The sequence below is a fragment of the Anas acuta genome, chromosome 13, assembly GCF_963932015.1.
Source record: "Anas acuta chromosome 13, bAnaAcu1.1, whole genome shotgun sequence".
In the NCBI taxonomy this organism is placed as follows: Eukaryota; Metazoa; Chordata; class Aves; order Anseriformes; family Anatidae; genus Anas; species Anas acuta.
Genome location: NC_088991.1, coordinates 1383255 through 1401568, shown reverse-complemented (window position 1 = coordinate 1401568; position 18314 = coordinate 1383255). Strand labels below are relative to the sequence as shown.

General features: G+C 36.9%; 1 protein-coding gene across 5 annotated transcripts in view; it reads right to left on the bottom strand.

Moving 5' to 3' along the window:
- Positions 1 to 18314, bottom strand: part of TENM1 (teneurin transmembrane protein 1) — a 918746-nt gene that overhangs the window by 137873 nt on the left and 762559 nt on the right. For all 5 annotated transcript variants that reach the window (XM_068696724.1, XM_068696723.1, XM_068696726.1 and 2 more), the window contains one exon: positions 10182 to 10420. In XM_068696724.1, coding sequence (XP_068552825.1) covers positions 10182 to 10420 — 239 coding nt within the window. The remainder of the gene's footprint in view (positions 1 to 10181; positions 10421 to 18314) is intronic.

Sequence of the window (18314 nt, the reverse complement as noted above, 5' to 3'; positions counted from 1 at the left end):
TGTAATTTGAGGCATCCACACCTTGTAGGAGAAAGACAGGAACAGAGGATCTTATTTTAAGCATACTGTGATAGTACTGCAATCATTCTAGACAATTAGACATTCTAGAGGAAGGCTTATTCTTCCAAGGAAGACATTGCCTTAGCAAAGAAGTAACTCAGCAGGGAGGACTGATGACCCACTAAAATATTGATTGAGGATACTCCCCACAGAGGAGCTGAAATCATCATAAAAAAGAGCAAAAATTGAGTAACAGACTCTTTAGCCACACACAGAATTTTGCACTGAGTAGGATCTGCCCACAGTGGGAGCCTCAAAGGCAATTAATCTGCTCTTCCTGAATTGGGTATGAACCTCAGAGAAGTAAGAACCTTCAAAAGAAGTAAGTGGGATCTAGAATGAGATCTTGCATTGAGAAAGTAAATTCTTTTCCTTTTTACTATTTTAAGAAAAAACAAACAAACAAACAAACAAACAAAAACTTGATATAAATAGGAAACCTAGAGTTCATTATCTATTTTCTATGTTTGCTCCCAAGTCTTGCTTACACACTTAAAACCTAAATTATAATGCAAAAAAGCATGCCTTCAATGGGTTCCTGCAAGGCCTTGCCAAACTCCTACAGGAATGCAAAGCTGTCAATCTACAATCATTATTTTCAGATCTGTGCACTCCTGGATCACCCAGCATAGATACATGATCCAAATCAAGCAAATTACAGCATTTCTATTGCATTAGTGAGGCGACACTGTCAGAATTTGTGCCACATTTATATTTTTATTTAGCACTACCCCAGCACCGGGTCTGGAAGCACCACGGGGCTGTAAATTCCCACTCCTCAGAAAAGATGCTAGAGGCTTACTACAGTGCTAGTGGAGACTTCCCAAGCAGGACATTTGTTGGATTGTTGGACTTGAAACCATGGACTTGAAACCATCAAGGGACTGTGCTTATAATTTGAAAACGGCCTTGCAGCCAAATCACGAAGACCTAAGCTCTGATAGTCAAGCTTATTAATGCAAGACAGATTACTTCTCCTTACAGAAGGTACAAAAAAAATCTGTATGCCTTGACATCTCTAGAGCAGGCAGCTCTTGCTCCTGGCTTGAGCTTCTGGGCATTGTTATGATTTAAAGAGTTAATAACAACAGAAAGGAACAAAGTGCAATGGGACTGATAACTAATGAGTGTACGTTTCTTTATACTAATGCAAATAATTATATGAGCTCTTGAAACAGATCAACACCAGGTGCAAAACATAACATAAATAAGCTTTTAGTGGTTTTACAATCATGAGCATAGTCTAGCTGCTTTCTTATGTTATTTCCATTATCACTATTATTCATTTCCTGAAACAGTATTTGCATGTGCTGCAGAGGGTACATCACTGAAGCAAGGACCGAATATGTAATGTACATTTTTCCTTACTGTATGTCTTTTCCAGATTACATACACTATGCATTTTGTCATCCATTCGTACCAATTCGAAGAGCTTTTCCTTCCCTTCAGGCAGGGGAAGTGCTTTTGTTTTTATAGCTTGTGCCAAAGCTTGGCAAGCTAGCAAAGCTGTTTGTATGCATGTTTGACAGACTGTTTTCTCCCCGAGAAACACACATTGCGGAGATGGTGGTCTCTGCCAGCCTTGGACTCTTGACTTCCAGTCTGCGGGAGATTACATGTGATATTGGTAGTCCAGATTCACATTAAATTGTGTTCAAGACCGAGTATTTGAACAACACAGCACATGGCTGTGAAAGTAAGATCTACCTGAATTAAACTAAATGACTACTACCACTGCAGAAACCTGGTCATCTTGCAACGTTAAAATAAATCTGACTTTCATTACATTAGCTATCAAGTTGGTATGTATGCAGACTGTAGCTCTTGACAAATTACCTTTGGATCCAAGTATCACTCTAGCAGTAAAAAGACCAGGTACCACAGTAAAGCCATTAATTCTTAGAATTACCTTTTTCAGAAGTTAACTACAGGGAGTGATACATTTTTATTTAGCAGACACAGAGGCCTTAGCTTGCCTCTTCTTTTTCTGTGATACTTTTCTTTTATATAAGGTAAATATTACTTATACAAAGCCTCTGTTTCCTACAACATACATACATACATCATATTTTAAATATATAGATAGTTCTCCAAATAAGATTAAATAAAATTTTCAAACCTCTCTCTCTCTCCCCCAAATCTGTTAAGAAGTAAGTAGGCATGTACTGAATTCCATTAAAACCTCAAAAGATTTCTTTTGAGTCATTCTTTCTGATTTTTCTAGTACATTTCTGGCTTTTGCTGTTTTCCCTTCACACAAAGGGGCACAGATAGAGCTGTGGAATTGAACAGTGGGCCACCACATTATTTACCACAGCATAAATCCATCTGTAAGATGCTCAGCTCTAGTTCCCATGTGTAGCACACAGGTACAAGACCCTACTCCCTAGACCAATTAGAAGATGACACCAGACCTCCATCTGAGATTTGGTTTCTGATCGAGGTATCACTCCTTTCTTCAAAGTTGAGTCTTCTGGACTGATGATTATATAAATAGAATATAACCACAGTGTTTTTGAGGGTTGGTTGCTAAGAACATCAAAATCCATCTTTACAACTAAAGATGCATTACTAGATGCAGCTCAGTCTCCCATAAAAACCAAAACCAGCCCTCAAGGTATGATGAAGATACTGATACTACAGAAAAAGCAACAATTACTTTGACTGTGGCTACCTGGCATTCCAGAAAAATCCTAGCATCAGATACACTGTGTTGTGCATCACCTAAAATACCTCAGCTGCTGGTGGGGTGCCTAAAACCACTGGTGAACTGCTACAGTTTCAAGCAAAACCAAAGACTAGGAGGTAAGTGGAGGTAAGTTTAAGTTAAGGAGGTAAGTTTAACCAGCTTGTTGGCAGCATCAGTATGCTTCACAACTGCAAATTTCCTACTTAAAGCTAGGAAGGGCTTCAGTGAGTCACCAGGAGAATCAAACTATAACGTCCCCTCATCCGGACCTAACACAAGCCTCTCGTCTGGAAACTCGAGTGCCAACACTGTCACTGCTTGTAGTGACCACACTTCTTTACCTGGCATTCTTGAACATCCCACTTGACTTCTGTTTCCTTGATTCTTCCATCTTACTGCAAATCTCATCTGAAAAGATATCCTTTCCTGGTTGCTTGAACCTCCAGCATATTCACCCCTCTGCTGTGACTTGATCCCCTTGGTATTTATGAGTTGCATTCTGCCACAAGCAGAGTTATACACTGCACTGACTGAGGTGATTTGGAGGCAGGAAAATATATCTGAAGGCAAAATCTGACCCTCTTTACATAATGTTTGGAGATAGAGCTTATACAATGGATGCCACCTTACCTGTGTTTTATTGGATAGTCCTGTTTAATTCAAGGTTTCAGATGAAATTGTAACATAAGACTGGACATATACTTTTTTGTTTACTGCATGCATTATGAATGTTAGTCTAGATGCTAAATGTGTAAGAGTCTGTATTCAGTGGAGCTAAAGAGAATGGAGGATACCACATGAACAGGATGAAACTAAGCTTCTCCCTCAGTCAGCTAGCTGCAAGGCTGAGCTGCTCAGGGCAGCTTGAAATGGCCGATCTCAAATACAGAAGACTCTACCTGCAGTGCAGAGCTTTTCTTGGCTAATGTATTATGCTTCTTAGGTAAAAAGTAATTATTAGGTATAAAACAGATCTCTTGCAGAAGAATATAAATTAAAGACCTGTATCTTCCACCCTACCTATAATTTTCCTTCATAGAACAAAGACAAGAAAGGCTAATATGGCTTTATGCTGTCTAAGGGATTTTCTCTGTCCAGAGGCAGTTTCTGGTTAATTCATGTTGCTGCTGTAATTGGAACCACTTGGGCTCTGTTTGGAACCAAAGCTTGGGGCTTTACCTCTGAAGTAAATGAGCATGTTGCTTATTTTGTTCATAATCTAAATAAAACAAATGACGCTTCCAGATAAAGTAACTCAGTCCCTGCAACTCCACCACATACTCAAGTAAATATTCACAAATTTATAAGCATTTATTTTTCTTCAGAACTCACTTTGTAAACTGGATTAACCTGCCATCTGCTACTAAGCCAATGATCTAATTTAATTTATTCTTATCTACCTTCTGTGTAAGCACAGCTTGTCAACTCCTGTGCTACACGTTTGGCAGAATATGAGTAAGAGGCTTGGCTCCAGTGCAAAACAGACTCTCAGTAGTGAGGAGATGTTAGAAAAGTCCTGTGCAGTAAGTACTTATCAACCCCCAAGACAAACTTCAGAGGACAAAAATCCTACAAATGTGAACTCTCTCCAAACTGCTGACCTCTACTAAAGACTTCTGTTTAGCTTTCTGTGCTGTTTCAAGTTATTTTGGAAAATCTCAGTAGATCATCCCCCTGAAGCCTACCCCGCAGAAGAGCTGTAGTACAAACTATCTCAGCAGCTGACTACTCTTTCTGCACCTGCTCTGATGAAGTGCCAGAGAAATATTTATTTTCTCTAGCTGCTAGCAGGTTCAACTTATAAATGGCATGAAGCCCATGGTGCACAAAGTTCTTCAGTTGCAGCTTGGCACTATAAAGGTGGATAGGTATAAAAATACGTGAATACAACTAAGAGTCAGAATTGAGGTTCTGATCTTGACCTACAAAAGGGGAGTTCTCTTGCAAGTTCATTTTGTAAATAAAATGCTAGCATCATTCTGCTCTAAGCAAATCTGAAAATTTGAGACTGTTAACATTTAATTCAGCATAAGAAACCTTGTTTTATTTTTATTTGTTTTATTCGTATTGAGGCACTACATTATTCTGGACCATCTACATATCCTTTCATAAGGTAAGGATTTTTCCACATAGTTGCTATACCTGTCTCTGCTCAAGCTATCTCCTCTATCTCAAGCAGTCTTCTCTTTACGCACAAGATATTTTTATACCTGAGAGCAAAAATAATCATCCCCCACTCCTGCAGTCCTCCTACTCAGACATATAATGACCAGCCTGGTTTCACTTTTCATTGCTAAACCATCCGTTAGCCTTAGGAACAAACAAAACCTAATCTCAGACAACAGTACAATGCTGTCAGACTTCCTCCTCAGCATACTTAAAGACCTGTGACAATATCAAGCTCATCAGAGGGACCCAGGCTCCCAGAGAACAGAGGCCATTGTTTCCAGCTGTGAAAGCCTGATGGACTTGTCTCACCGACAGCAATCTCAGTGACTAGCTCAACAGTGTTACAGAGTTGCACATCTGTGTCATAGCTTTTACTTAGGCCTGAACCATTTAGCAATGTGTACCATAACATGATACTCTTCAGTGTGAAATCAGCATTTTAAAGCTATGTAACTGATATTATAAATCTATGCTGTGAGATATATACACCCCCTAAGTTTGGCCTAGCCTTTCCCAGTGCTGAAGCCATCACTCTTCTGCCTTGGACAGTTCAAGAAATGGTAGGTCACAATGGCAAACAGCAGTGAGGTTTTAATTTCTTTACCCTCTTTATGAATATAACTTAAGACCCAACACCCATCTCCAGTGCATACCCAGAAATAGAGATAATATCACAAAGAATAGTGACAACTTCATTTTCGTACTTGAGAACTCATTTGTGTATAAAATAGTCATTTCATAGTCAGGCATGGTTACACCTAAGAACATGTCATCCGATTTTCAGAGGCACAGAACATTTGCATCTCCCGCTGAAATCAGTAAGAACCATGGGAGTTCAGCACCTTTAATCAATACGACCAGTGATTTGCAAGCCCAAATCAGCAGCTGATAAAAAGGGAAGCTATCATGGAGAAAAATCCTACTTAATAATGAGCAAAAAATGACTGACTAGATGAGCAGTCATATCATCAAACATCATGTTTTTTTTTGTTTTTTTTTTTTGAAAGAAAATGTCATGGTATGAAAACTGCAGAAAAATATTGTATTTCTTATTTTATCTCCTGTATTTGCCTTGTAAACTCTTAAATTTTGGTTGAATTTCTTCTTTAATTATTGATACCTTCCTAGGCTTTTATTACAGTGAGATTAAAGAAAAGAGAATATTTAGTACACCACTCCACAATGGTAAACTATTTTATACTGTTTATATTAACACAGACCAATAGATGAACAGAGAGACAGAAGTATTGACTGCATTGAATCAAACAGATATGGTCTCATATTTTGTGGGATAATTAGGAATCTACATTATAGACTTGACTATAGCTTACAGTTTGCTAGTCCTCATTTTACTTACCAGATTTGAACGCTATTTCAAAAGTAGTTTGCAGTACTGTTAAAGAAATTCCACTTTTTGTTTCCACACTGCCCTTTTGCAAGGTTTCATCTCCATAAATATATCTGAGCCTAGACTAGGGACATGTATCCATCTCAGTCCTTTGAAACGCATCATGCCAGAAAAATACATATCAACAAACAGCCAGAATTTATCTGCTTCTGTTTTACAATCAAAAATAGAAAACCTTTAAGGCAGTTTGTAATATGAATATGAAATACTTATGTATTTCAATAATTTTCCCTATAGTAGTCAGATTTTTTTTCCCAATATGAGCATTCATTTGCAGATTTGCATAAATCTTTAAAACACACATAGCTCGTATGCCCTCCGGACACAACGAGTGCTAGCGGGCAAACTGTGCCCATTCCACATTTCCATTGCATGAGTAGATAACTTGTTTCCCCTAGTCAGTCTTTCACTCCAGTGGCAATTTCACTCTGCCTTAATCCAGTGCTCTGCTGGCTTCAGAAAGCCCTGGATGGTCTCCTGGGAGCCACAGGTGAAGCTGCCACAGTGCTTGGACACACCAAGGATGTGCCCCAGCATCAGTGTCCTGCTGGGACAGCTCTCACCTGACTTACTGACCTCTTTGTGAGAAAAGTTGAGCAATGGGCCTCAGATTGGCATGAATGCATTAAAGTTGTCAACATATATGAAAGTGTAAAAGAAATATAAAGGCATATATGCTTTTATTCAATAGAAGATAATTCAAGACATTTATGGTGAGGAGACCAAGCATATGAACTATAAAATGAGCATTTCTTGTAGTAACTACTATGACTCTAAAACCTATTCACAGAAATTACTCTTACTGAAGTGAAAATGTGTTTTACTTGATAAACTAAATATTATGACTACAGATTTTCAATAAATCAGCTGTTATACAAGCATTTGTGAAGTTCTATAATTTCCTTACTGTTCATGTAGTAGTCAGATTCATTTCAGCAAGTAGCAAATAATAAACATGCTGATTATAGAGCAAAAATGGAAACAGATTTTTATTTTTTTTTTAACTGACTAGTACTTCAAAGGAGAGAAAATACAGAAGTATGTGTTCTCGAGTAAAAGCTTCTCTACTGAGTCTTGCTGATAATAGGGAAAGGCTAAAAAATAAAAGAACAAAAAATATTTTGATACTTCACCTCTTGACTGAAAAGAAATCACAGCTTGGAGCACTTTGGTGCAGGTCTCAGTTCAACACAAATACAAGACTACTTGCAAATTTTTGATCTGGAATAAGGACTGGATTTCCAGGACTTTGTGAATGGTCTAACTTGAGGCTGAGATCTGGATTTATTTTTGACAGTAGCAATATCTGTTGCATCTAACAGCAGTGCAAGATATTTTAGAAAGTGCATGTAAGTTACCAGATAAGGGGAAGAAAAATCTTAAATTTTGATCTGTGTTCAATTGGCCAAAAATCACAGACCATTATTGTTTAATGCAGACTATAACATAAAATATAATGTTGAAAACAAATCTGCCTTTACAAACTCTCCCTTATTCTTCCAGTAACAATGATGGAGTTGATCGCAGGTAAGTCTGCCCCTGGGATTATTATGAGTTCTGTTTTACAACTTAGACCCAAGTCTGTAGTATTGCTCAGACCTAACTCCCTTTGCCATTAAGGAAGCACTCCTGGAGGGAGGAATGAGGGGTCAGACCCAGACCCATGAGGGGTCAGACCCATGGTGAGCAAAGTAATTGCTGGAGTGAATTTTAACCTCAGTATTACATACAGTTTGATTTCGTATATTCAGTTACTCCCATTTTGAACATCCACATTTAAATTCTGGACATGGAAAAATATACAAAATATGAAACCCTAAAGAGATACCAAACTTAGAAAATAGTTTATACGCTGTTCTTCATACCTAACAAAACTGAAAGAATTAAGGTACCTGACTCATAGGAATGGACCATGAACACAATTAAGTATTTCACCAATCAGAAATGGACAGCAGATAGTTAATTCGCGAGAAGCTAGCTAATACATGCATTTGCAGAAAAACTTAGTAAACTGAATAATTTCTGAGGCAAATAAGGGCAAATAACTGCATCTTAGAAAATCTTTTAAATTAGAATTTCTGGTTCCAAGATTTAGATTATGCTATTAAAAAACCCGAAACACTAGAACTATCAATAATTTATAAAATTCAAAAGTACATTAATTTTTCTTAGTTCTGCCTAAATCAAGAAAACGTGTTACACCTTTATGTTACCAAGTTACGAGAAATACAGATGTGTCTACAAGAAGTTCATACAGAGCTTTTTAAATTAGTGATATGGAGCACTTGCAGCTTTCTCAGGCTGATGACATACAGCAGAACATCTCAAAAAGTTAGAATTTTTTCAGTGGCAGACTGAAATCTAAGCAGGCAATGCTTCATCCAGATAAAATTGAAATGGCGTGGGTGGGATATATATGTAGCAAACAGATGAGGCTGCAAAAATTATACAGCCAGTCCTAACTGAGGGCATATGCTCACCAGCTGTTATGTAAATCTGCAATTAATGTAGCTTACTAGATCCTTAGGTGCTATCAAATAATAATACACTAGATCTGCTTTCATCAAATCTGTTTTCCCATCTGCATTAGATCACGATGTCAGGAAAAAAAAACAACTCCTGATGAGCATCTCACTGAGAATAACAAGAACTTTGTCACTACGGGACAAAAAGTACACTAGGAAATATAAGTGACTGGAATTTTCATAATTTTAATCATAAAAATGTTTATTCAGGGAATACAGAAACCCAATGGTTGCTTTTCTGTTTGGAGGTATATCTCAGCATCTCTATACTAGTTTTACCGAGTATGACCTTCCATGCAAGCCCAGAGTTATTCCTACCCAAGTTATAAGATGTTGGAGAGATACTCTGGCTCCTGCTCATATGAAAATTGGCAACTAAATCAACAGAGCGTGTGTGTGAAAAAATGCATCACATTAGCAAAAAGTCATTAGATTTTCATGTGTACAGAAGCCACAGTCACACTCTAAGATTCAACAAAATTAATGTTCCATAATATTTTCAATTCATATAGAAAATGTGCAACAATTAATGTTCAGCCAAAATCCCATATAGTAAGTCAAAAAGATTTGCTCTCCCACATACAGTTTTAATCACAGTGACTCCAAGCCCACCTTCAATATATCTACCAAAAAAAAGAAAAGTAAGGAGTTTCTACCTACTGTGATAAATGCTGGCAACCTATTGTGATAACAAAATTGCAAATTTACTTACCAAAAATGAGCTTGAAATTAAGTTAGTGCACTTCAATTTATGTAACATTTTTCTGAAACATAAATTCAATATAGGGACAGCAAAATATATCACAGAAAATGTGGCTTAAAATGCCTTAATTTCAGAGCTAGTTGCAAGTCTATTCAATGAAATACGTATTAAAGGGAAAACAGGAAAGATTTAAACTGTGACCAGATTGAAGAAATGAAATAAGGTAACCTAACAAAAGACAACTTAGAGTTACTGATATTTTTTCAGCATAATTATTTAAGAGCAACAATGTTGTAAGCCTTGATATGAAAATCAGCTGTTTAATTTAAGAAAAATATCACAGCAATTAAAATCAGTAGGAATCCTCTGCTAGTATAAACATGTCATCTTGAATAATATTTCTTTCTCTAGTAGACAGTAGTGAGGTTAACACATTAGAAAGTTAATGAGAGCTCCACATTGTATTCAACCTCTGGCCAACATAGCATTTTACTTGCCAGAATTTACCAAGGACCCACTGCCAAACACCACTAGTAAATCACAATGTGTGTTAGTGTAAAAGCAAGCATGACAACAGAGCAGAAAAGGTAATGAATAATTCAGCATAGAAAAGAAACAGAGGCTTACCGATAACATAGGCTAGCAACAACGCCAGCGTAACTGTAATGGCAGTAGCACTCAAAGCAGTGCACTTCCAGTTGCAACACCTGTAAGGTTTGTTAAAAGTGAAGGCAGGTCTAGAAAAGGTACTTCTAGGAAGAGGCCTAGGAGGTGGAGAGTAAACAGTATTGGATGTTAAAGGATAGTTCTGACTGGCTGCACTGAAGATAGCTGAAGACCCCGATCCATGTTTAAATAGGAAATGCCTACAAAAAGAAGACAAAGAACCACATTGTAAAAACCAGTTTGCACTGTAAGAAGTGAAAGGAACTATTAAGCATTGCACAATAAATATTGCATGCAGTGTATGGAAAATATAAACGACAGGAAAAGGTATATTTGAACATCTTCTGTCCTAGAAGTATAACTTTTTAACCACTGCAAGGTTTCCAGTAACTTTTCAGTGAAACAACACAAACGCATCTTAACATCCCTTACAGGATGTCCAAGCAGCATGGAGGATGGGGCTTTGGGCAGCACCATGCCCAGGGCTCTTCCAGGACCCGCAGCCCTGTGCACCTCATCAGCGCTGTGAGCGATGGGGGGACTTTGGCCAGCAGCACTCACCCTGCCCACAAACACAGCCAGGGGTGTTCGTCTCACCAGGAGGACACACACAAAAAAAGAGACTACTTACTAGAAAATTAAAGCTAAATTTGAAGGATTTTAGTTACTGTATAGGCAAGTACAACTTCTTCAGTATTCTTAATTGAGCTGTTTTGCAAACAGTTTTTCTTCAAATATTTTTGTTTACTATGGTGACTCTCATCATACTAAGAAAGAATTCATTTGGGGAGCTATTTCAACATGGGCTGGAAAACTGATTCACTTCAAGAAAAAATAGCGAACACCTCCATTAGCACAAAAATAAGGCACAGAACGTGCCTTGCAGTACAGGCACTGGTGCAGAAACACAGAATAGTTAACTGTAGGAAGATGGACGGTTTTTAGGACTGACAAGTGCTCCCCAAGAGGATTAGGGAAAAATATTTAACTTTAAACAATAATTTACGACATTGTGTGCTCAGAAATTGTGGCAGAAAGGGACACATCCAGGACTGATCACACCAAATATTTCAAAAACCAGTATTTTTTGGCCCCTCTTTCTTTTATGTATGTGGTCAAACTTCTTGAGCATGCTCTTTTCTGACAGATGTGCATCTAGATCTCCTGTCATCTAGATCTAAGCCTCTCTGGGAGCCTGTTAGCTCACTTCTCTGCCTCAACCCATGAGGTCAGAGGTGAGAAGTGAAGGGACAGAGGCTCTACACAGCTGGCAAGAACAAGGACTGCCCTGGCCATAGAGCTGGCACTGGAGTATTGTTTCCGCCTGAATCTCCCCAGCCTTTGTGTTTAACCAAGTAGCTCTGACTCAGAAAGGCATTTCCTAGAGAACAGAATTCGGCTCCCTGGAGCTTGCCAGCTCTTTGCTGTGGAAGCAAGATGCTGTTGCAAAACAGCGACCCATTTGCAGGTCAGGTGCTTTGAGCTGAGCCCCGTTCTTGTGAGCTCCAGGATGAGTAAGAGCATCTGGGACTGCTGCTGCTGGTTCCTGTACAACCCACGTCCCCATTCTTCCATCAGCAGAGGAACGTGGAGTTGCTCTGTGGTCCTGGGTAAGCACCACCATGCCACGTGTGCTGGGACTGCCAGGAAATATATGTGGATCAATCAATGCACGCTGGTCGAATTTCTCCGCTGCATTCATGGTGGAATGGATCAAACACTCAAGAGTATGAAACGTGATTACACTGTGACATTTGACTTTAAGAATATTGTAAACACATGTTCCTGGAAAGGTAATTGCCAAAAAGGTGTAATGAGTATCATATTATGTATTTCCATTAGAAGATTTTAAAAGAAAGGTTGCGGTTCTCCAAAATGGCAGACTATAGAAAATAAAAAAGTATTACAGGGCAGTTTTATCTTTCAAAAGGCCTTTTATTCGGGCAGTTGCATAAAAAAGAAAGTAAATGAGAACAGTGGTAAGCTTGCTGTTCACAGTGCCTACATAGCAGGATTGTTCTGATGAACAACAAGAAGGAAATTTTGCCTTAGCTGTGGTGAGTATACCAGTTATTCCTGCTTCATACTTCTTGCACAAGGAATCAGCATTCAGCCAAAAAAAGAGGACGACTGCACTTGACTGAGTACAGCACCCTGCAGTGATATTAGGCTCATTGTAATTTCCTCTCCTTTTTCTATAGCTGTAGATACATGTATTATGACCCTTATTTAATAGATGGCAATGCTCTGAACAAAGTAATGTTACCTATAACCATTTGAGTTCAAAAATGCTAAATTCAAATACAGGAACATAATAAACTCCAATGAAATACCCTAACTGTCTACAGGACTGCATAATTCTGTTTCACTCCTATCAGGCCATCAGAACACAGTTGGCTATTTTGGTTTCAATGCTTCATTGTCACACACGAAGACTTTTGAAAGTACATGAGGTCTTTTTAGTCAGCAGTTATGAAATTTGTAGTCACTTAGACGTTCAGTAGAAAATAATATCACAGCAAAATTCCTACTGATATTTGACCGAGCAGACTCATCATATAAAGTAAAAAACGTATCATTATACTGTGCATATATATACATATATACATACACAAACGCACATACATACAGATTAAAAAAATCATATATTAACCAGTCAATAGTTCTTTAATTGCTTTCTGAAGACATAATGTAGAAACCCTACTTGTTTGATAATTTTTCCTTTAAGTTTTTTGGAAATTACTGCAATATGGTCTGATATTGGCAGCATTGATTGTCCTTCATGGTGCATAGCTGAAAGGTATGAAAGTAAAGGCAAGGAAATGCTGAACTGAAAGTTATCAAGTTATTATTAGGGCTCTAATAGACTTGCAATCAATAGCCAGGAATATTTTCATTCTCTTGCACAAGGATTTATAAATGTGGCTTCATAGCCTGATGGTAAAGTACTAGGGTGCAGATGGACTTTAATAGCAGAAGAGTACAAACAAGCTGGATCCAGCTCATACCCTTGTAGATAGATGACTATGCTGACACAGAGGAGAATTTACACTGCTCTAACTTGTTCTAATGAAACTAAGATTATGGTGCAATGCTACACTGAAAGTGAGCTACCAGTGAAATAATGTTGAGAAAATGTTAAAAATCACAACTGTTTATGCATTTCATTTTTTTCTAGGGGAGAGTATATTGAGTACCCAAAGATATTTCTATAGAATTTGAAAAACACTAGTGGCATAAAGACAAATTTCCAAAGCTAGACTACAACTATGTTCTCATAAACACAGACGACTACTCATCTGTCTTAAGCACAACACTGTTCCCAAAGGGCATTAGGACAAGCTAAACTGTTGCTATCAATTCTATAGAATCAGGCTCTCTAAAGAGGAAAATAATAAAAATCGCAGTTCAAAAGTTTATATGTGACTGGTATGTGCTTTAATACTCGATCTATGAGAAAAGCTAAGGCTTTTTTTTTTTTTTAAATTGAAATACAAAAAAAAATCATAGAATTTTTAAGAACAATTGGTAAGACTATTCATTTTAAGAGGGGGAAGTTATAAAATATTCCAAAAACCATCAAAGCCATTCAAAAAGATGAAGACAATATTCTTTTAAAAAGAGAAGTACAAGACATAATCTGCAAAGCATCTGTCCACGAAATAAAGTCACTTATTACACTGATAATTCCAAGACATAAAAATATTCAAGGCTCAGTAATAATTTCACCATCTAAAAAACACAGTTGGAAAATATTCATTCTTTTAAAAAGTAGCCACAATGTCTATCTACCTATCTGTCCATTTGTTCATCTTGACAAAAATTCCAAACTTTGAACTCTTTCAAAAGCAAAGCTGACAGAAAGGAAAAGACTCTCCCAGACTCATAAAATTCAGCAACTTGATCTGGAACCAAAACCTTAATGAGCTACTTGCAAACTTGGGTCATGCTCCCTAAGACACTACAGCAGCCATCCAGCCCCTTGTGCAGAAGAGGCATCGACTAATCAATAGCGAGGTGTAAATCTGCTACGTTGAGATGCCCAGTAGAGAGATAGGGACCAAGGAAAGGAGCTGCTGGGTAGTTCAGGTGACATAAGGCATGAAATCAGACCTCTTAGTCCCGCTGATCACAGAATAGCTTGCTTTCTGTAAAGATGAAGTTTCATGGGGCTCATCTAAGTGCTCTTTTTCAGCAATAAGAGGAATGGTATATAACTCCAAGAGTGAAACTCATAGAAAAATGATGAATTCTCAGCTAGGAGAAGGTGAGAGAAGGGGAGTTCATTTCTTTCTTTACACCCTTCTCTATCTGGATGTTTTGTTACATACTTCTGGCTTCTTCTTTGGAGTAGTAATGCAAGTCCTGTAAAAACTACACATGAAGCAGCATCCCCAACAATTTTACTTAAATAAATAATTCAATTACAGAAACTAGATTAACCCCACACAGAATTTCTTAATTAAATTCCAAGAAAATATTTTGACATCCCAATACTGTAGTAATGTCCCTCAGCTTTGTCGAGGGCTTGATACTGCTTCTCTAAGTTCTATGTATTTGCCCTGTGCCTGGCACCTGTAGGCCTAGAAATCCACTTTGATTTGTACCTACAACCTTCATTTTCATGAAAAGTTACAGATTTGTAAGAGGAAAAATGAAGAACAAAAGAGGATTTGAAAAGTAATCCACTGCAGGAGTTAGCAAAAACACAAATGCCAGAAATCTTGCAATACCAAAAAACTAGTCTGCATTTCTCCTGGGTAAACCAAGTAGATACACATTTGTACCTGTATCACATTAAAGAAATAGTTACTAAAGCATAATAAATTACTACTTAGCTAAGTGATAGGAAAGCTAAGAAGCCTCCAGTTTGATCATGTAAATTTTTCAACGTCTTTTCAAACAGTTCTGTAACTGTGTGTTTATATATATTTAACTGTATCTCTATACCAATGCTTAAGTAGGCAATTGAAATAAAATTTGATTTAGATGTCAAAAGAAGTGCAAAAGGATTTTTTCAGAGGCATAGCAGTTGAAACATAGGAACAACTCTGATTTTTGTGAAATCCAGAAAATACGTAAAGATGAAAGCCAAAAGGGATTTGGAACTGAAATAGTTGTCCTACTTTGGTAAACATCAAACAAGCCCACTGTTAGCTGACTCTTCTAAAACAGTTAATACTTCCTGTGACACTGGCAAGAAGCAGAAACCTGCTCTTTACTGATTTTTTATCTATTCTATTACATACAAGAAATGGGAGAGGGAGAAAAAAAAAAAACACAAAAAACACATGAACATCTAAACTTAGATAATAATCAGATAGTAATCAGATAATTTAAGATAATAAACATCTGTTTATAAACGATTCCTTTATCTCCCATCCTCAGCAAACCATTTGGCATAAAAACAAGGCAGTTATGCTAAGGGAAAACAACACACCTATTTAGCAAAAGAAGATATATGAACCATACTGTCTTCTTTAAAATCTACCCAGAAAAACTGTATGGAAATTATAAGACATGACTTAATAGTTAAAATCTAACCCATAATTTTATCTGGTGCAATGCTATGCCCTGTTTTATCTTTCTGCGTACAAGAACCATAGGAAAAACAAAGTACAAGTGTGAAAGAAGAGGGAAATTGCCACGAACAATAATTATCTAACTTATCATTCTATTTTTATGTGTATAATTGAAACACATTTAAATCCCACCAGGGCATTGTATTTTGGAATACAACCGCTTTGTTAAAATTTCCTCTTTTAAGCAGGACTTGTCTTTTAAATCATTCACATAGAGCTGCTTCCCTGTATTCATTCTTAGTTATTTTACATAGTGTTTGAAAACCTAGCCTCATGACTCTGGATGTGAAAGGATGTAAGAGAACCTATATCCCTTACTTAGTGCTTCAGTACAGTGCAACAACAGTGACATGATGTCGATTCACTTGTCTGTCGTTGCTGTAGGCAAGCTAAGTCTGCCAATCAGGTGACTAAGGTTCCTGGCAGAAATCTGGAAATGTATAATATTATATTATATTTATATAATTATATAAATACAGAATGGTGCCAAGATCAATCAAGAACAGCTTCTAATATGGAACAGTTGTCAAAAGTACAATTGTCTTCTGGTTTCATTGATTGTTTAACAAAAAGAAGATAAAAACTACCACGCTGAAGGCAGCAATTACTCTTGTATAGATCAGTATGTGCTTTATTAGTATGATACACTTTGACTCTGCTATATTAATCAAGTATTTTTAAAAAATGCTTTTCTGTGGCTTAGGACTTCCCTTTTCACTACAAATCAAGTGACCTCTGAGTGAAACTGATCTAAATACACAGATGTTAGTGGGGTAAGGAAGGAATAAGGGAGCTCGTGGTTTAATCTGCATTTTCAGTAGTATATTAATTTGTGACTTGGAAAATCAAAATCGCACTTACAATAATATTTACATAATTTCTATAAAGAATAGTGTGTAGTATTTGCAGAATACCGTAAAACCATAAAAACGAAAGAAAAATTACTAATATTGTGATTTTTTTGCTTGTATTCTCTGGTTAGAAGCATGGCTTAAAACAGAGAAATGAAAATGAGATAACTAAAGTAGACAGAGTTGCCCGTAGTTCTCTTTGCCACGAATTTCCTCCTGTGGGTATTCATGCATATTCCAACTGAATTTATTACCAGAATTTGAGTCTATTTCTAAATACCTGCACTCCCATACATATTGTCAAATGCCAAAGTGTAAAGCGACAAATGCCACTCACTCAACAAATTTTACTGGATGACAGGAGCATATTTCCTATGGAAAATTCTATCCAGTCATCCAAAACAGATTTCCTAGAAATAGCTATCCAGGGAATAGATACACATTTTCAGGCAATAACATTATTGAGATACAAGATAACATACTTATCTTAAAAATAAAAAGATAAGGTACTCTGCAGATCTATGACCCTTTCTACTACTATAGTCTCTGTTTTCCAAATCAGCCTAGACCTATTAATATGTAATTATTTTTCTCTTTCCAAATTTATACTCATTCTCTTTCAGTTTCTGTAAATGAAAATAATGTTCTTCACAGAAAGCTAACAGGCCTGCTTGCTTATTGCTGGCCATAAAATATCAACACATCTTTACTTTTATTTATTACTTTCTATACTATTCTGTTATTCAAAATAATGAGTGAAGACTATCTGCAGCATGATGACCCAGGTTACTCTAATATGGCAGCACAAAGACATTTATATGTACAAAAACATTTATACATACAAATCCTACCACACTGTTCCAGAGAAAGACAAACCAGAGCTTTTCCCAAAGAAAAGTAACAGGAGAATACACAAACAATTTAAGTCGCCTCATCGGCCAAAGTGACTGGATCTCAAATTATTCAAAAGAAGGACCCTCAAGTACCATAGCTGCCAACATTAAAATTGTAATTCATTGTAGCTGACAAATGTTTACATTTTTATTTCCATGTAGGATGGTATCTTTCCTGCATTATTAAAGTTAAGGTCATATTTACAGCTTTTATTTTAAGTTCATTGTCATATTTAACATTTCCAATTCATCTTTTACAGTTCAGAAGTCTTTTTTTTTTTTTTTTTTTTTCTCTGTATAGTGGAAACACATGGGACTTGGACTGGATTTAAACCCCTTGCCACAAGCTTGTTTTTTAATATGATCAGCTTCTCTACAGGATAGATTTATTGTTTAATTAGGTAGAAAATGACAAAATACAAGAGAAATGTCAAAACAAAAAATACTGAAGAAGTCTGTTGGAAGAAAAGATCATAAATGAAGCTCCCCCTGCATTTATGTTTTTGGAATAACCACAAGAGTGGTTATTTAACTCAGGAAAAGTCTCCATTCACAAACAAGTTCCTAATGAATTGCATTGCTGTAATAGTAATTGTTTCCCTGCTTGGTGGTTTATGATCATCAACACCTGTGTGCCTCAGGAGCTATAAAAGCCATTCTGTTTGCTATGGAAACCTTGAACTGGGAAAAAAAAAAAGGAAGGCATAAAAGTGCTTTCTGTATCTCTGCATTGAGGGCTAAATTCACAGGTTGCTCAAATAAGAGAGC